This window comes from Canis lupus, chromosome 25 (assembly GCF_003254725.2).
Source record: "Canis lupus dingo isolate Sandy chromosome 25, ASM325472v2, whole genome shotgun sequence".
Taxonomy (NCBI): domain Eukaryota; kingdom Metazoa; phylum Chordata; class Mammalia; order Carnivora; family Canidae; genus Canis; species Canis lupus.
In genome coordinates, this window is record NC_064267.1 from 29,045,887 (window position 1) to 29,067,134 (window position 21,248).

The 21,248-nt window shown below is 35.9% G+C and overlaps 1 protein-coding gene across 8 annotated transcripts in view; it reads right to left on the reverse strand.

The window, feature by feature from the left end:
* Window positions 1–21,248, reverse strand: part of FZD3 (frizzled class receptor 3) — a 106,690-nt gene that overhangs the window by 44,380 nt on the left and 41,062 nt on the right. For all 8 annotated transcript variants that reach the window (XM_025462976.3, XM_035719299.2, XM_025462973.3 and 5 more), the window contains one exon: window positions 18,562–19,579. In XM_025462976.3, the coding sequence (XP_025318761.1) occupies window positions 18,562–19,579 (1,018 nt within the window). The remainder of the gene's footprint in view (window positions 1–18,561; window positions 19,580–21,248) is intronic.

The window sequence follows — 21,248 nt, forward strand, 5'->3', positions numbered from 1 at the left end:
TTTTAAACTTCAGCTCAACAAAGGACACCATTAAGAAAGTAAAAAGCCAAGCTAGATATCTGTGACATATAAACTGACAAGTGTAATCCAGAAATATATGTGTGCATATTTGTGTGTGTCTATTAAAAAAAAAAAAAGCAATTCACAGAAGAGGAAATCTAAATAGCTAATAAACATAAGAAAAGAAGTTCAATCTCAGTAGCAATACAAATTTAGGAATTTGGAAAATTCCCACATTAGAGAAATACAAATTAAAATAGGGTGACAATTGCCAATAAGATTGGCAAAAATTAAAAAGTCTGATGACACCAAGCAATGGAGGATGTAGAACAATGAGAACTCTCTGTATCTTCATATGGGGTTCTAAATTGGTACAACCATTTTGGAAAGCAATTTGGCAACATCCTAGTAAAGCTGAAGGATCACATATCTTATGACCCAACAATTCCATTTTTAGGTATATAGTCTAGAGAAGCTCAAATGGATGAACAAGGATATTCACAGCAGCATTATTTATAAAAGAGGAAAAATAAGATACAATCTAAATATCCACTGAGTAAAACAGATAATGTGATGTATTCATATTGAACAGTAGAGAGAGCAAATAAACATACATATTACCATGTCTCACAACCATGTACTACAAAAGCTGTTTACAGTTTTGACACTTTTATAAAGTTTGAAAATAAACTAATACTATATATAATTTAGAAAAAAACCACATGTGAATAAATATAGAAGTAAAAACACAAAAACACAAAGTTCTAAATAATGAGAGCTTAGAAGAGAGGTTCAATCCTCAAGACCTGAGGATTTGTTAGTGTTTTATTTATTAAATGGCTGGCAAATCTACTGGTATTTGATGTATTATTACTTACATATATCTGTAAGTTGGATACATTTATAATATCTTTTAAAAAGAAAAGACAAAAAAGAAAGTCAAAGATCCTATAATTATAATACTTTCTTCCTCTTAGGAGGCAATAGTTTTAAAATGAAAGTAGCATATGTAGGATAAATAGAGAGCTAGTCAGTAATTAACATTTTTCACTAGATCTGTATCTATGTATCTTTCTTTTACTTTCTAAGTTTATCTTCTTTCATCCTAGGCCTATCAATTTAATTGTAATACTGTGAAAAATACGTACAATAGGCTGATTAGGAAGGAATTAACTGGTAAGTGCTCAGAAAACCATAGAATATTATTATCTCAAAAATCATGACATCTGGATTTTATAGGGCCTATTATCTAACCTCATAGAAACTCACAAACAACGTGAGAAAAGGCTTAAAGCCAAAATTTAAGAACTTAAAATGAAAACTAAAATTATAGTTATTTCATTCTATTCTACTATTTCTGTTTTGATGGCATTATGAAACAGAAAATTTCACTTCTTCAGAAGTTACATTTGATTAACAAAGGACATCACCGGAATTTTCATCCAAATTTTACCTGAGGGAAAAAATAATCACAACTCTGATGTCACTTTAGTCTTACAAATTAGATATAACTAGAAAATGGAAATGTATACTACATACATATACTTTACAATATGTATGTAATAACAATAACTGGGAAACAATTAAAAGCTTTGTTATAAGAATTTATACTTAATCTTGATGCACATAAAGAATTCTAATCTTCATTCACAATATATAATAATGTTCGTTCATCTTGTGAAAAGCATTATCTTTCTCTTTTAGATTAAAAAATAGTCTTTTTCCCCCAAAACAAAGATAAAGGGTAAATCATTCTGAAAAGTTCCATTCTCTCTTCCAAATATGAACTGAAGAAAATAAATTAGTTTGTCATTAAGTATAAAATAATGTAACAGAAAACAGGGCTTAGACTTTGCCATGCATTACCACAGCAGATCAATTTCCCCAGCTTTATAAAAACTCTTTAGGCAATAGACCATATTCAGAAATGAGTTCTCTGAAACTCCTCAAAATTGTTCTGCAATCTCATGATTTATAGATAAAGAAAATAAGGTATTAATGAAAGAAATACAAGATACAAATAAACGGGAAGGTATTTTGTGCTCACGTATTGGAAAAATTAATATTGTTAAAATGTCCATATTGCCCAAAGAAACCTATGGACATGCAATCCCTATCAAAATTCCAATGGCATTTTTCACAGATATAGAACAAATAATCCTAAAATTTGTTTGGAACCACAAAAGACCCTGCATAGCCAAAGCAATCTTGAGAAAGGAGAACAAGGCTAGAGGAATCATGCTTCCTGATTTCAAACTATATTACAAAGCTACAGCAATCAAAACAGTATAGTATTGACATAAAAACAGACACACAGATGGGGATCCCTGGGTGGCTCAGCGGTTTAGTGCCTGCCTCTGGCCCAGGGAGTGATCCTGGAGTCACGGATTGAGTCCCACATCAGGCTCCCTACATGAAGCCTGCTTCTCCCTCTGCATGTGTCTTTGCCTCTCTTTATCTCTCTGTCTCTTGTGAATAAATAAATAAAAACTTTAAAAAACAAAAACCAAAAAGACACATAGATCAATGGAAGAGAGTAGAGAGCCCAGAAAAAAAAACATGCATACTGCCTTTGGCCCAGGGCACAACCCTGGAGACGCGGGATCGAGTCCTGCGTCGGGCTCCCTGCGTGGAGCCTGCTTCTCCCTCTGCCTGTCTCTGTCTCTCTCTCTCTGTGTCTATCATGAATAAATAAAGTCTTAAAAAAAAAAAAACCATGCATACATCCCACTGACTCATCCATGTCATCCATGGTCAATTAACTTACAACAGAGGAGTTAAGAACATACAATGGGGAAAGGATAGTCTCTTCAATAAACAGTGTCAGGAAAACTAGACAGTCACATGCAAAAGAATGAAACTAGACCACTATCTTAAACCATACACAAAAATTAACTCAAAATGGGGGCTGACTGGGTGGCTCAGTCCCCTGCTTTTGGCCCAGGTCGTGATCTCAGGGTTCTGTGTCAGGCTCCCTGTTCAGCAGGGAGTCTGCTTTTCCCTCTCCCTCTGTGATCTCTCTCACTCTCTCTAATAAATAAATAAATAATTGAAAAAATTAACCCAAAATTTAACTCTTACATTCAAAAGACTTTAATGTAAGATCCGACACCCTAAAGGCCTAGGAGAAAACCTAGGCAGTAAGCTCCTTGACATTGGTCTTAGAGATGAATTTGGGGATCAGAAATCAAAAGTAAAAACAGCGAAACTAAACAAGTTGTGCTACATCAAACTAAAAAGCTTCTGCACAGCAAAGGAAACCATCAACAAAAGGAAAAGGCAACCTATTGAATGGGAAAAAATATTTGTGAATCATATAGCTGATAAGGATTAATGTCCAAAATACCTAAAGAACTCATATGACTTAAGAGCAAAACTATCAATCTAATTTAAAAATAGGCAGAAGATCTGAGTAGACAGTTTCCTAAAGACCTACAGATGGCCAACAGGCAATGAAAAGATGCTCAACATCACTGATATCAGGGAAATGCAAATCAAAACCACAATACCTCACACCTGTTAGAAGGACTATTACCAAGATAAGAATGTGTCAGTAAGGAGGGAGAAAAGGGAACCCTTGTTCACTGCTGGTAGAAAGTGGAGCAGACACTATAGAAAACAGTATGGAAGTTCCTCAAAAAACTTAAAAATAGAAATACCATATGATCCAGCAATTTCATTTCTGGGCATTTCTCAAAAGAACATGAAAACACTAACTTGAAAAGATATATGCACCCCCACATTCACTGCAGCATTATTTCCAATACCAAGATATAGAAACAACCAAAGTCCATTGACGGATGAATGAATAAAGAAAATTAGCCATAAAAAAGGATGAAATCTTGCCATTTGTGACAGTATGGATGGACCTTGAGAACATTATGCTAAAAAAGAAAAAAAAAAAGTCCAACAGAGGAAGACAAATGACATACAATCTCACTTGTATGTGTAATCCAAACAACAACAAACCAAGCTCACAGATACAAAGAGATTGGTAGTTAAGAAATGGATGAAGGGGGTAAAAAGGTACAAACTTAGTTATAAAATAAAAAAGTCTTGGGGATGTAATATACAGCACGGTGACTGTAGTTAATAATACGGTGCTAAATATTTGGAAGCTAAGAGAGTAAATCTTAAAAATTCTCATCACAAATGTTTTATAATTATGTATGGTGATGAAAGTTAACTAGACTTATTGTGGTGATCCTTTCACAATATATACAAACATTGAAACATTATGTTGTACATTCGAAACTAATATGTCAGTTATACCTCAATTTAAAAATACTGATTTCACATATTTCTCAAAAATTTATTTATTTATTTATTTGTTTATTTATTTATTTATGATAAACAGAGAGAGAGAGAGAGAGAGAGAGGCAAAGACACAGGAGGAGGGAGAAGCAGACTCCATGCTGGGAGCCCAACGCGGGACTCGATCCTGGGACTCCAGGATTGCACCCTGGGCCAAAGGCAGGCGCTAAACCGCTGAGCCAACCAGGGATCCCCTGATCTCACATATTTTTAAAAGATTTTGGCTTTAAGTAATCTCTACACCCAATGTGGGGCTCGAACTCACAACACTGGGATCAAGAGTTGTGCTCTTCACTGACTGAGCCAGCCAGGTTCCCTGATCTCACATTTGATACTTAAACTTTTTAATTTCATGAATATCTTCTGAAACTCCAGAATCGCTTTTCAAAAAGCACATAAGTTTCTATTAATCATATTCACTTAAAAAATATTTTTCCTTTTTAATTAGTTTTAGGCCAAAGCTAGGAAAGCTCTTTGAAGTTTTCATTAAGACTATGTCATGCATGAAAATGGTTTTATGGTTCTAATTTATGTTTACAGGTATAAAACAAAAGTTTATGACACCTAGCAGCAATATATATGGTTAATTATGCTTTTGGGTCTTAAGGTCATAAAATGGTTAAGGAAAAAAGGGAATTAAATTTAGTGACTTCTTACTGTGTGCTGAGCTTTTAAGTATTCTATGACTTATTTCTCAAAACAGTGTCATGGAAAAAGAAATTCTGGAACTATATACAAGAAACTATGGAGGGGGAAAATTAAGAATATGAAGAATATAAGCAGGAATATTGCTTTTCACTATATTTTATATCTTAACATTATGAATTATGCTAAGACATCACCTATTCAAAAAATTAAATTAAAAACCCTAATCAGAAAAAAACCAAAAACCTAAAGAACAAGACGCCTATGATGAGGAGAAAGAAAAATAAAGGCGGGGGGTGGAGGAAGAAAGGCATTTCATCAGGGATTCTAGATCATCATTAACTGATTTATTTTTCTGAGAGAGAGTATATGGGGTCAGGTGGGGAGGGGGAGACGGAGAGAGAATCTTAGGCAGGCTCCATACCCAGCACAGAGCACGACATGGGCTCAATCGCATGACCTGAGCCAAAATCAAGAGTCAGCTACTTAACTGACTGAGCCACACAGGTGCCCTCAATAATGGATTTCTGATGCAATTCATTGACTGAAGCATTAATTCTTCTCTGTATATACATTCTGTCCTTTTTTTCTACTGGATTTTAGGTATATATTTTAAAACCCCAAATTATGTATCGTTACTAATATTTTATAGAAACAGTATTGTTTAGCTTTATATACAATTTTATTTCCTAATCATCCTTTCATCTCCTATCCTTCAGAGATCATTTTCAAGAATCTTGAAATATAACCTTTAGAAATGCCTTTAGTACAAGACTCTGTGTTAAACTGTCAGTTTTTGTGTATATGGAAATAGCTTGATTTCATCCTTGTTTCTTGAACAGGTTGAAATCTTCAGAAGAAGATGAAATGAATTTTGGAGTACAAGACATTTATGAGGAAGAGATCTGTGAAGGAAAAGGGTAGAAGCAGGACTGGGCAAAGGAACAAGTGACCTGCCGTGAATTCTCAGAGAAGCCTCCACAAACTAGTAGGGAGCCCTGGAACAAATAATGACCTTCAAAAGGTCTCATGTTGGGCCAACAGCCAGGCCTTCCTAGCCCACTTAACAATTGCTAGTTGCAGGCCATCCCAAGAAGGGCATGAGGTCAGATAAGGCAGCTCTCTGCAGCTGAAGGGTGTCTGCTCACCACACTTCCTGCAACTGAGCAGCAAGTCTTTCTCTGAAGGGGATCTGGCAGTGCATCTCCATGCGTAGCACGTTTCACAAGGTGCAAAATTTTGGTTCAACTTTTTTTTCCTCTCCATTTTTAAAAGATTATACTCCTATCTTCTAGCTTTTATTGCTGTGAAGGACTCTGCTACCATTCTGTTGGTCTTTGTCGTTGTTTTTGATGATGTCCTTTCTTTGTGATTATTTTCAAGATTTTTGTCTCTATTGTTTCCCTCAAATTTCACAGAAGTGTTGATTTCTTCTTATTTATCCTGGTAGGGGTATTCAGTAGCTCCTTGATCTGTGGATTCACATGTAGTAGTTTGGAAAACTGGGAGCCATTACCTCCTTAAATATTGTCTCTTCTGCGTTATCTGTTTTCTCCTTTTGGAACTCAGCCCTAGGACTCTAATTAGCCTCTTTTTAGGACTTTTCATTCTGCCCTCCATTTCTCTCTTTTTAGATATTTATTTATTTGAGAGAGTGCATACACACAAGTGGTGGGGGGAGGGGCAGAGGGAGAAGCAGACTCCCCACTGAGCAGGGAGCCTAACTTCGGCTCCAACCCAGGACCTTGATCATAACCTGAGCTGAAGCCCGACACTTAACCAACTGAGCCATCCAGCTGCCCCTGGCCTCTATTTCTCTTAATATTACTTTTATATTTTCCTTTTCTCTCTTGCTGCATCCTAGATAACTTTATTTTCACCTACATAGTTCATTAAATCTCTCTTCAAACAGCAGTCTACATTTTGCATTTCAGAAATTCACTGTTTCTAAATCAAAAGTTGTTTTTAGACATCTAATTTAAAAAAACTTTATTCCAAAAAATAAAAAAACTTTATTCCAAGTAGTTTCTCAAAAATTGTGACAAAATTTTGTGACTATATCTGTTATTTCTTTTTTTTTATATATATCTGTTATTTCTATAAATATTACATATTCAGTATCTCACAATTTCAGTTTCTATATTCTGATCTATATTTGATGTTGTTCTATCCAATGACTCTAAGTCATAGGGGGTTGTTTTCTCATGTGTTTGGTAGCATTATATGTGAGCTATTTGGTTAATCAATCAGTGGGGATCTTGCTGAAAGAATCTGCTTCTGCTGATTGCCAAGAAGTATAACTTGCAAACACTTTAACCTCTGACTGGTGATCTAGGCTCACAAGGGACAACTTTCTTAACTTCCCAGCTGACCCAGGTCTCAATTTCCAATACCACCACCACATTCAGGCAACGCCTCCCCTCCCATCTGCTTGAGAGCCCTTGTTTGACCAGCCCTAACTCCTTACTGTGCTGGCTTCAATTCATAATTATTTTTGAAGTGGGGGACCACTGGGAGAGCTCTCCTAAATCATGTAAGATTTGTGCTGTCTCAAATAATGTGTTATTTCCAGATTTTATTGGATCAGTCTTTAATTGCTGATGCTTCCATTCAGACATATTGTCAGAAGTCTTATTGTCATTAGGAAGTGGTGTGTATTTTTCATTTTGCTAATGCTCTACTTTAGGACAAACTTCTTAGCTCTTTCTTTAGCAAGCTTACAAAATTTTAGTATACCCAATGATGTTAACATAGTCTATGACATCACTGACAGAATATTTGTGATTCACTAAAGGACATAAAATGGAAGATTTCGTATCAGACATGATCAAGCAGGTTGTTAGTATTGAAAAAAAAAATCACACACACACCAAATATTTATTCAACCTAAAATAAACATCTGATGTAAGGTCAAGGCTTTTTCATTAATTGCTCACCTGCTAATTAATAGTTCAATTTTTTCTTACATGATACAAGCTTATCACTATCCATGATTTCCAGTTTCTATTTCTTTAAAGTGAATAGAGAACTCAAATACTCATAAAGCAATCTATGTGCAAATCCTAGATTTTTAGTCTCCTTAACCCAATCTTTAACAGTTCATCTTGCCTATATTAACTTCAATAATAGCCCTTCTAAAAAACTTGACTTCATCAAGTCTTTCCAAAGCAATCAACTTAGTTTTCATGAAAATAATGCTTTCTTGGGGCACCTGGGTGGCTTCATTAGTCAACTCTTGATTTGAGCTCAGGTCATGATCTCAGGGTCCTGGGATGGAGCCCCGCAGTGGGCTCCCTGCTTACGGGGGTGGGGGGGGTGGGGGGGAGATCTACATAAGGATTCCCTCTTCCTCTCCCTCTACCCCTCCCCACTACTCACGCTGTTTCTAAAATAAATCTTAAAAAAAAAAACAAAACTTTCTTTTCCAGTCCATTCTTCACTGACTTACCTAATATTTAATTCAATTCCAAATTGAAGTAACACATAGTACTTAACACAACAGGTTCTAGAATAAACATAATAAATTTAGAACAGACATAGTAAACACCATTAACATATAACTATTGGTAAGGAAGAGAAGTCTACACGTATTCCAGAAAATAGCCTTCCAGCCAAAGCACCCACTATGCACTGGTCATCAGCTTATTTTATAAAAGGCTTGGGAAATATCTTCCAACCTAGCAAGAGAGCTAATCTGAGAAGTCAGTTATTTTGAGAATAATTGGTATCTGCACATGACACTTCCTAATTTTTGAGGGAGCTCAAGTTTTAACTCCTGGTTCTACCCCTAAAAAAGGGTGTCTGATATGGGCCAAGAACAAAATGGAATCTTTGGAGAGGACAAATAAGTCATGGTACCAATGAATGGACATTTTGTAGGAAGAGAAAAATAACTGAAAAAGATTGGATGAAAATTCTAATAATCCTCTCTTTTTTCCTTTGCTGATGTATCCCTTCCATTGGATACATCCATTAGGCTATTAGAATTAGGAAGGGATCTGGAAGAAAATAAGCACATAGAAGGGCAGTTTATGAAGGCTCAGCTTTAGGCCTGAGGGAGAAGAGTTATCATTTTCAGGTCTTTACTCACTTTCTCTAATTATGAGGTACAGATAAGGCCAAGACCAGAAGTTAATCCAGGACAAAAATTTACAAAGCAGTTCTTTTGGCCCTTCTCTTGTTGAAAAGGGCAAGAGAGGGATCCCTGGGTGGCGCAGTGGTTTAGCGCCTGCCTTTGGCCCAGGGCGCGATCCTGGAGACCTGGGATCGAATCCCACGTCGGGCTCCCGGTGCATGGAGCCTGCTTCCCCCTCTGCCTATGTCTCTGCCCCCCCCCCCCGTGTGTGTGTGTGACTATCATAAATAAATAAAAATAAAAAATAAATTAAAAAAAATAAAAAGGGCAAGAGGAAGTCCTCTAGATAGATAGTGGACACACCCACATCCCTTTGCAAAAAACATCACTGTATAAGCAGCTAATCAAGAATCTGGGCTTTCAAATTATAGCCACCATTCTATCAGCTATGCAAAATATACTGTAATGTTCACAAAAGATTATGTATTTGCATGCACAGTGCTTATATTGGTGATAAATTTAAGACATTACTTATTTTAATTTTTTCCATAGTTACCCTTTGAGACTCAAATACTATATTTTATTGGAGTTAATTTGGGAAAACATTTACCTAAAAAACAAAGTGATTATCTGGTCACTTTTAGGTTTTAGGATCTCAGGAAGCTTTTCCCTACTCAACTTATAAACAGACATACTTTAACTTGGCTATGAAAAATTTTCATTGGACATGCTGGAAGAGTAAATGTACTCTTCTAAATTAATTTTTGTATACTTACTAAACAACTTTGTATTTTTAGCTATAAAATAATCCATATCATATGTAAGGTATTTTCACTAGATCTCTCCTTTTTTTTTTTAAAGGAATAGAAGAGTAAGAACTCACTTTAGTCACAAAATTATCTGATTTTCATATTGATTTTCTCCTACTGGGCTAATGACTTCCTTCAGGGTAGGAGATGTATCTTAGCCCTGTTGCTTCCTCAACAACTATCAATATCCCCGAATGTAGATATAAGTAATAAGTGGTTGTTGCATTAATGAATTTTATATAGGAAGGCAAAAAAGAAACTGGTTTATGAGAGAAAAGTTTCTAGATTCATTTAATGCTAGATTATTAAGAACATTAGACATTATTCAATCCAATCTCCTAACTTTAGAGATGAAGAAATTATAAATTGTCTAAAGATACAAAGTTAACCAGATATGCAGCCAGAACTGGAATGTGTCTCCCAAATACTCATCATAAAAGTGTTTTGTTTGTGTTTTTGTTTTTTTGCAGAAGTGTAAAGTGATGCAAAACTGTGGGCTTTGGAATCGGAAAGACAATTTACATCCCAGTTCTATCACTATATGAATTTGGGTAAGTTGTATAATTACTTGAGACTCAATTTCTGCATTTGTAAAATTGAGTACAATCTAACGTACTGGGCTATTCTGAGGATTAAATACGTGTATAAATTTGCTGAATACAGGATCTGGTGATAACTAGAAGCTTCTAATAACTAGAAGCTTTTATGGTCACTACGTTATGTTGTTTATTTTACTATTCCCATAAACTACTGAAATTATTTCCTTAAATTGGTATGATGATGCCTTCAAAGACATCAAAGACAAAGAAATAAGATTTATTGGCATATCTTTTTTATAGTGACATACTAGAATTTGTTTGTTACAGTGATAAAATAGCACTAGACTGTATTGAATTTTTTTTTTTTTTAAGGAAACTACATTCAACATGGCACTCGAACTCATGACCCTGAGATCAGGAGTCACATGTTGTACCAACTGAGCAAGCCAAGTGCTCCTACACTGAATATATTTAATGCCATTTTGCAGTTCAGTAAAATAATAATTCTCAAAAGAAGTAATAAGAATGAAACAGTGACAATTGACATGGGACAGAAAAGTACCACAGGTCACCATTCCCTATTATGAAAGAGTTATCAAAGGCAATATAGAATAATGCTTGCTGTAGATCAAGAGTTTGTAAACTATAGTCTGCAGACCAAATTTGCCACAATTCTGTTTTTGTAAATAACGCTTTACTAGAACTTCATTTGTTTATATACTGTCTATGGCTGCTTTTGTACTATACCAGCAGAGTTGAGTAGCTTAAAAAAACACAACATCCTATAGCAAGCAAAGGCTAAAATATTTACTATTTGACTTTTACTGAAAGTTTACTATGCCCTGCTATATACTGTGGCAAGTACACTTTTTCCTAAAAAAGTGTTACCATTTGTACACCAGATATATCTGCAAGTAAGGCTTACATTGAACTCATGGCTTTAGGCTATTCTGTGTAACAGAAGCCAGAATAATAGCAACTTGTAGGTTTTAATATATTTATCCAAAAATGTCATGTGACAGCACTTTATAACCTGAACATAACAGTATTTTTATTAATATTATTTAATGTTGTTTATATAATATCTATATATTTTCCTACAAGAGATTTAGAACATATATATTTTAAAGATTTATTTATTTTTAGAGAGAGTATGTGTGGTGGGGGAGGGGCAGAAGGAGGAGAGAGTCTTCAGTGGACTCCAAGCCAAGCATGGAGTCTGACACAGGGCTTGATCTCACAACACTGAGATCACAACCTGAGCCAAAACTAAGAGTTGAATACTTAACCTACTGTGCCACCCAGGCACCCCTGATTTAGAATATATTTTTTTCCAGGGAATTCTCACTCTTTTCCTCTATTATAGGTACTGAACAAATTTGAGGAAAAACTAATTTGGTGCTAACAAGTCACAGGCTACATATTTACCACTTTAAAAATTAGGAGCAGAAAAAGAAAGATTAGTAGTACTATATACAGAATTACTCATTGCTGCTAATATGGGAAGGGTAGACATACCCATTTTGCCCCATGGTCCTTTCATACACATTGCTGATCCCTTCTGGAACTGCATGGTAAAGGAAAGCACTCTTACCAGAAAATGAAGCTAAAATCATAAGAAGTTAGATTTGACATTATTCTGCTATTTTTGTATTTTTCTGGATCAAGACTAGATAAATAACAGATGGGTTCCCTTGTGTGACTGAAAGAATACAAATAATATTTTTTGTTTGTTTTCTATAAAATTTTTTTTCAGAAATCTACAAATGGCTCTAATATGAATGTGACAGTCTCAGCTAAGCTGTTTGTATTCTGATAACACACATTTAGTACCGAACCACAGGTATTAGTATCAAAATTCCATGGGACATAGAGCACTGAATTAGATGGACAAAAGAGATGAGAAAAGTGAAGAGGTACTTTAGGAAAGGCATGTTCTTCTGAAAATCAATATTTAGAAGAAAAAATGAAGGACAGGGATAATCCTTCAGACCTCAATAATTATGAACTCGTAACAACAGAGTATTGAAAATTTTCTTTGTGCAAAGCACTCTATCACAAGGTTTTTTGTTTTTTTTTAAAAAAGATTTTATTTATTTATTCATGAGAGACCCAGAGAGAGAAGGCAGAGACACAGGCAGAGGGAGAAGCAGGCTCCACGCAGGGAGCCCGATGTGGGACTCGATCCCAGGACCCCAAGATCACGCCCTGGGCCAAAGGCAGGCACTAAACCGCTGAGCCACTCAGGGATCCCCACAAGGTTTAAATTCATTATCACATTTAATCTTCATAGCCACCCATGACGTAGATATTACTATATTTAACCTATTATTTCTTGTATTTTACATAAGGAATTGAAGCTCAGATTATTAGAGGCAGGACATAAACCTAGTCTATATGATTTTTTAAGACCCATATTTATAACCAATATATTGTATTCCAATCATTTTCTAGAAATATTAACAATCTTTGAGACTTTAACTCCTTTATAAAATGCTTGAAGACTCTTAGAAGGCACTGAATAAATATAGGGAATTATTTTTAAAGAAAAAAAAAACACCCCGAGTATCTGGAAAATTACTCTGTTTATCTTTAAATAATACATAAGATGGAAATATATTCTAGGAATAAACTCTACTGATATTAAACTGTAAAATATTCATTATTCTGACAACTCAGGCTATATTTCATAGTTAATTCTAGATTCAGGCATTAAATATTACTTTCTCAAGTATTATTATAATACATTTTTAAAGTGTTCTTGCTAATAGACACTTAGTATAAAGTATTCTGAATATTTTAGAAGACTTTACATGAGCCCATTTTCCTTCAAATTAATTAAATACATGCATTTTGCATAAAATCCAATTAGTACTCTGAAACAATGTGATTAACTATTTCATAAACCCTCTTTTCAAATATGTGAAAACTTCAATAATGTGCAAAATGACTATTAGGTAACCTTACTGATTTTAAAGCAAACATATTGAAATACTATGTTCTTTAGGTCACCTGAGGAGGCTACTCCAAGGATAACATCATGACTTAATATTTACTTAAAAAACTTCTCGTTAGGAATTATTATCAGAGCCTGCTAGGGATTCTTTCAGGTATGCTCAGTGATGGCAAATCTTTTCAATTATGTGTGGATAGGACTTTAAAAAGGAATTTAATATCTCTGGTGCTCAATTCACAAGTCTGTAGAAGATTCCCCTAAAGTAAAATTGTGAATTAAAGCTGATACAAAAATTCTAGTACTTGAATATTAAAGAATCATAAAGTAGAATATTGTATGATTCCACTCATACAAAGTACCTAGAATAGTCAAATTCATAGGAACAAAAGTAGTATGATGACTGCCAGCGGCTGGAAGGTAGGGAAGAATGGGAGATATTGACTGATGGGTACAGAGTTTCAGGTTAAGAAGATGAAAAGGTTTCTGGAGATGGAGATGGTTGCACAACATTGTGAATGTACTTAATGACACAGAAGTGTACACTTAAAAATGGTTTATTTTTTTTTATTTTTTATTTTTTAAATGGTTTAAATTGGGGGAGTGCCCGGGTGGCTCAGTCAGTTAAGCATCTGCCTCTGGCTCATGTCATGATCTCAGGGTTCTGGGATTGAGCCCCAAATTAGGCTCCCCTGATACAGTTTGTTAATGTGTAAGCCACATTATTTCTTATTGCTTCAACTTTTTCCCCATTAAAGTGACAGAAATGAAGCCATACTATTTCATAAGACTGTTGTGGATATCAAGTAAGATAATAGATTTTAAACACAATGAGTTCATATTTACAGCACTTTCTTCTTCTTCCATTTTTTTTTAGGGTGGGGAAAGGAAGGAGAGGGAGAGAGAATCTTAAGCAGACTCCATGCCTGCCGCAGAGCCCAACACAGGGCTCCATCTCACAACCCTGAGATCATGACCTGAGTTGAAATCAAGAGTTGGAGGACATCCAACTGACTGAGCCACCCAGGCACACCTACAGTATTTTTTAACAAGCTAGATTTCATTCAATATCTATTACTTAAGCAAGTGCTCGCTTCGGCAGCACATATACTATTACTTAAGCAAGCCCCCAAAATAACCATCTGGTTTGATGATATCTGTATCTTACTTACAATGCAACAATTTCACTTTCTGGTATATACCTCATAGAAATTCTTGGTGATGTGCAAGGAAGGTAGGTATTATAAGAAGGTTCACTGTAAAATGGTTTATAAGAGCAAAAAAAATTGGAAACTACATGTCCATAAAAGAACGAGTGAATAAATTGCAGTTTATTTATACATTAGATTACTGCAGTTAAAATGAACAAATTAGTGGTATACACATAAAACTGAATTGGAGAAAGCAAGCTACAGAATGGTTTCACTTAATGGATTTTTAAAACTTGCAAACAGCAAGTTTTATAGATTTGTAAGTATTCAACCACAATATAAAAATACTGGGAAGGATAATAAATACCATCTTTATGAAAAGGGTTACCTCTGGGGAAGGAGAAGGAAAAGGAAGAGGAACAGGAATACCTAGGGAACAGATAGGCATCTTCTGTGTCTTTAATGATAGTTAGCCAGCCAGCCAGCCAGCTAAATATGATATAATGTTAAGATTTCAAGGCAGTTTGGCTATGAGTGCACAGGTGTTTGTTATGTTATTTACTATCTTCTATATATTTAAAACACTTTATAATATAAACTTCCTTAAAAGAAAACACATTTTAAAAAATAAACTAGAGGGGTGCCTAGGTGGCTCAGTTGGTTAAACATCTGCGTTTGGCTAAGGTCATATCTCAGAGTTCCAGGATTGAGCCCTCCATCGGGCTCTTTGCCCACTGGGGAATCTGCTTCTCCCTCACCCCTACTCATACTCTCTCCCTCTCAAATAAAAAAATCTCAAAAATAAATAAAAATGAACTAGAGCTACAGCATTAATATAAATACATCTCAAAAACTAAATCTTAAGTTAAAAAACAAGTTATAGAAGCATGTATAGTATGGTATCATTGTATTATTTGGTAAAACCAAGTTTTTTCACAACTACATACATATTGGTAGTTGTGTAGACTTTCATGGGAATGGTATATATCCATTTAGGATGATGGTTACCTCTGGGCACAGAGTAACAGGACTGCGGAAGGGTACATGGGAAGTTTCAGCCAAATCTGTAAAGATTTCTCTTAAAAGTCTGAAGCAGGGATGCCTGGGTGGCTCAGCAGTTAAGCGTCTGCCTTTGGCTCATGGCGTGATCCTGGAGTCTCAGGATTGAGTCCCACATTGGGCTCCCTGCTTGGAGTCTGCTTCTCCCTCTGCCTATGTCTCTGCCTCTCTCTGTGTGTGTCTCTCATGAATAAATAAATGAAATCTTTAAAAATAAATAAAATGAATGAATGAATGAATGAATGAATGCCTGAAGCAAGCGGCACCTGACTGGCTCTGTCAGTAAAGCATCAGACTCTTGATCTCAGGGTAGTGAGTTCAAGCCCCACACTAGCTAGGCACAGAGTTTACTTAAAAAATTAAAAAAAAAATTTTTTTAAATAAATAAATGTATGTCTGAAGCAAATATGGCATTTGGTAAAACTTGGTACTGGATGATTTTTAAAAACCCATATTTATATAGATGTATGTATGTAAATAACAACAGCACAAACAATAAGAAATGAAGAAAATGAATGAGAGCTAACATCTGAGCACTTATGTGGTAGGCACTCTTCCAAGTCCATGCATGTATACTCTTGAGAACAACCTGAGGAGGGAGATTCTGCTTCTATCTAATACTATCTATTACTATTGTATTAGTATTGGATTCTGTTATTTATTTTACAGACAAGGAACTAAAGCAGAGAGAGGTGGATGGAGTTGGCCTAATGTTTGAAAGCTAGTAAAAAATGAAAGTAAGATATGAAGCCAGGATTTGTGTTCCAGAGTTTACAGCTTAATAACCACGTCTCTGTTCTTTTCAGTATATCGTAAATAATTCATTTCCAATGTTATTTCTGCATGTTGGAAAGGAAAAACACTTTCTAACCCATGACCACAAAAAAAAAATGCACATACACACACACAGATTTCTGTGCAGCTCAAACTGGTTCTAAAGATGCTGAAAGAATCCTAGGAATGTCCTAAAAATAGTGGCATCCCAACCACTCTAATTCATCCTTTTCTATATTTGAGGTTTGGTATTTTTTAGATCATTATTTTGTAACCAAATATCATTTCTTCAATAGTTCTAAGGTAATATATATTTGGAATCTTAGATAACTTATATAAAGAAGCATGATGTAATTCAACCATCTCTTTCTCTCTCATTAGAGGCAAAATTCCATTACTTAGCTTCAGGTCTGGAAACTCATATTAAGAGTTTTTAATAAGTCATTCTGTCAAGAAATTCAATTTCAATTATTCATTTATTCTGGTCTCTCAATATGAGATGTTTTTTAAAAAAGCCCATAGCTAATACTTATATAATAAAAATATCATTTCGTATAGGTCTATTTATACCACAAAACAAAAGAAAGAGAATTGGCATTTTCAGTCAAATATTTATGAGCATTGATTATGTGCTAATGACACACACTCCTTGTCCCTGGTACCACTGTTACCATTTTTTAAAAAAGATTAATCTCAAGAGAAGATTTTTAAAGAGAGAAAGAGAGAGAGTTGGGGGGACGGGGGTAGAGGTAGGGAGGGATGGCAGACAGAAGCAGAGTAAGAGAGAGAAGGAAAGAATTCAAGCAGACTCCCCACTGATCACAGAGCCCCACAGGGGGGCTCAATCTCAGGACTCTGAGTATATGACCTAAGCCAAAACCAAGAGTTGGACACTCAACCAACTGAGCCACCCAAGTGGCTACCATTTCTTAAGTGTCTTTTCTGGGCAGCCCAGGTGGTTCAGCGGTTTGGCGCCACCTTCAGCCCAGAGCGTGATCCTGGAGACCCAGGATTGGGTCCTGCGTCGGGCTCATAGCATGGAGGCCTACGTCTCCCTTTGCCTGTGTCTCTGCCTCTCTCTCTCTCTCTCTCTCTCTGTCTGTCTCCCTCTGCCTGTGTCTCTGCCTCTCTCTCTCTCTCTCTCTGTCTCTCATGAATAAATAAATAAAATCTTTAAAAAAAAAGTCTTTTCTCCATCTATACAGTCACATTCTCAATGTTATCATCTACTAACCTACAGAATATATGTTCAAAAATACGAAAATATGAAAAAGAAGTCCTTGCTTTCAAAGAGTTCACTGTGTAGCAGGAGAAAGAGATAAAAATTATAATACATAAGTAATTTAATAGGGTCATTAAAACATTAAGGTCAGGGGAGATGAAAGAGTGGCTGATGGCTTTTAACAGCTAACTTGGAACATGATGAACAGGAGACAGCAATGGAGACTAGTCTTTCAAGAAAACTTGCCTTACAAAGAAAAGAGGATGACAGCTAGGGGCATGGGTTCTAGAGAAGGTTTAAGATAGAGAAATACTTAGCATCAACTATTCTGAACTACTTTCTTTGCTATATTCCTCTCCTAACACTATATCCCAGTCTGGATATAAGCAAGTCCCTTAACATTTCTAAGCCTCAAATGAGATAGATGTTCAAGAACTTTAAATTACTAAGGAAACTTGAATAAATGACCTCTAAAGTTCTTTCTAGACTTAAAATTCTATGATTCTGTGACTATGATAATCTGAACTGTTTAAATTCAAAAGTAAATCATAATATATTCAGTATGGAAAAAAAGAAAAATCAGGGCCAATTAAGAGATGAGTTGGTTTGTACAACTGCATTCTATTACTTTTGCAAAACTGTTAAAACAATGAATTCCTCTTTCAACCATCAGTAAAATTTTCACAAAAGACAGCTGGTAAGGTGCTTCTTGCCCTCAAACCGGTAGACTTCTAAGCAATCACCAAGCAAATTGTTTTGTGACAACAGAAGTAATTTGCTTAAAATCCCATAGCATTTTCTTATAAAAGTCATCTTTTTAAATGGAAGAGGTTTATAGAAACATGTGTATTACATTCTTTCTACAATGTATTTGTTCATTATCTTTACTTTAAAATTTTAATGTACAGGTTGAAGTTCATACACAGTTTAAAAAAAAACTAGCTAAGATTAGGTCTTAACAGTTCTATGCCTTCTTTTCACTATTACACATTTTGAAATTTAGAACAAGGTTTCCCTTACCTGATATGGACATGGAATGTGATATTCTCTGCAGCGTTCTTGTATCCATGTTGTTTCCCAGATGCCACGGTAAGCTTGCTCATAAAAGTAGCATCCAATTACAACCAAGAGTGGTACGAGATAAAGAATGCTGAAAACACCAATCCGGATCATAAACTTCACCAATTTATCTTGGTTCTCCTTTTCTAATGGAATTTCAATTCGAACTCTGTTTAGGGATATAATGCCAGCTAAGAGGAGAGAAACTCCAACTACCACATACAGGCAGAGGGGAGCAAGAACAAAATATCTCAATGCATCAACATCGTAGAGGCCAACAAAACACACGCCACTGATATTGTCACCTTCAATTTTATTCATCGCTAAAAGGATGATAGTTAGAGTTCCGGGGATGCCCCATGCACTGGCGTGAAATAGCAATGCTTTCTTCTCAATTGCTTCACTACCCCACTTTGGCACAGCTGCCAAGAACCATGTGATGGTAAGAATTACCCACCAAACACTGCCAGCCATAGTAAAAAAATAGAGTACCATAAAAAGCATGGTACAGGCTTTATTATGAGATCCTTGTGTCACTGTGGAAGCCTTATACTGTGCAGGGCTAGATGCGTTGCAGGCTACTCGGTCCTCAAGCAAAAACCCAATGAAGAAAATTAATGATACCATCATGTAGCAGACTGCATAAAATATAATAGGTCTTTCAGGATAACGGAATCTTGTGACATCAATCAAAAAAGTTAAAAAAGTAAACAATGTGGCAGAGAGGCAAATGATTGAAATCAATCCTATGAAGTATCGAGCAAATGAAAGTTCTTCTCTTCTAAAGTACATATTTGGACAAGGAGGTGAACAATCACGCACGTGTAAAAAAGAATAACCGAGATCAGGATCAATTTTCAACTCTCGAGGACACCAAAAACCATAGTCCCTCTGCACTGCCACTGGAGCTCCTTCAGTAGGATCACCAGCTAAATTCAGATCCACAAGTCGAGGATATGGCTCATCACAATCTGGAAACCTAAAAAAATACAAGACGAGAACCATTTTCACTTATTGGGAAATCTACGGATACCTAACAATTTGGATATCCAAATTTAGTACTCATGACTTTATTCATTCTTATATCCCTGGAGTAAAATTACATTAAGCAGGAACAAAGTAATGTTGATATCTTGTTTATGGGCCATACAACTAGGTTTTCCATTGCTGACCAAAAAATGATATGGTTTTATACTTAATTTTGTTTTGGCTTCAAAAACAGTACCTTTTTTTAAAATTTTTATTTATTTATGATAGTCACAGGGGGGGGGGGCAGAGACACAGGCAGAGGGAGAAGCAGGCTCCATGCACAGGGAGCCCAACGTGGGACTTGATCCCGGGTCTCCAGGATCACGCCCTGGGCCAAAGGCAGGCGCCAAACTGCTGCGTTACCCAGGGATCCCCAAAAACAGTACCTTTTAAAAAAATATTTATTTATCTGTCATCTCTGCACTCAATATGGGGCTCGAACTTACAACCCCTGAGATCAAGAGTTGCATGCTCTTTTGCCTGAGCCAGCCAGATGCCCCAAAGAGTGCTCTTTATTAAAACAGTCTAAATAGCCATCAATAAGTAACACTATACATAGAGAGTATTTACTTAGGACACACAGTTTATTTTTTTTTTAAGATTTTATTTATTTATTCATAGAGATGCAGAGAGAGAGAGAGAGAGAGAGAGGCAGAGACACAGGCAGAGGGAGAAGCAGGCTCCATGCAGAGAGCCTGACGTGGGACTTGATCCAGGGTCTCCAGGATCACGCCCTGGGCCGCAGGCGGCGCTAAACCGCTGCGCCACCGGGGCTGCACAGGACACACAGTTTAAAAAAAGATTTCAAAATATAAACATACATTATTATAAAAGAAATAAATACACAGCTGTAATAAACAGTAGCTTTTTCCCTGTCTTTAACTACAGTTACCCTAGATTCAATGGAATTTACTTAGTAAATGTTAAAAATCTTCCCTAAATGCTTAGCCCAAGGTGTTTTGAATTACATTAGTATCAAAAATCCTTGTAAGTGGTTTAGTTTTTAGGTCTTTTCTTCCCATTTTATATTCACTTTCTTTTTTTTTTTTTTTAAAGATTTTATTTATTTATTCATGATAGTCACACAGAGAGAGAGAGAGAGGCAGAGACACAGGCAGAGGGAGAGGCAAGCCTCATGCAGGGAGCCCGACGTGGGATTCGATCCTGGGTCTCCAGGATTAAACCACTGCGCCACCCAGGGATCCCTATATTCACTTTCTGCTAAAATATTGGTTAATTACAGTCCTTCAAAGATCTCTAACATCAACTATTTCTTTTTTACCATCCCTATTTTCTCTCCAGTCGATTACATTCTCTAACTCAGTTATTCCCAAACTGTGGTGTACATATGAAAAACTTAATGTTGTTTTAAAAATGAAAATTCTTGGGGCGTCTGGGTGGCTCAGTCAGTTGAAGGTCTGCCTTTGGCTCAGGTCATGATCCCAGGGTCCTAGGATCCAGCCCCATGTTGGGCTCCCTGGTCAGCAGGGAAGAACCTGCTTCTCCCTCTCCCTCTGCCGCTCCCCCTGTGCTCTCTAATAAATAAATAAATACAATTTTTAAAATAAATAAATAAGGAAATTCTTGGTTCCCACCACCACAAATCATATTACAGTATA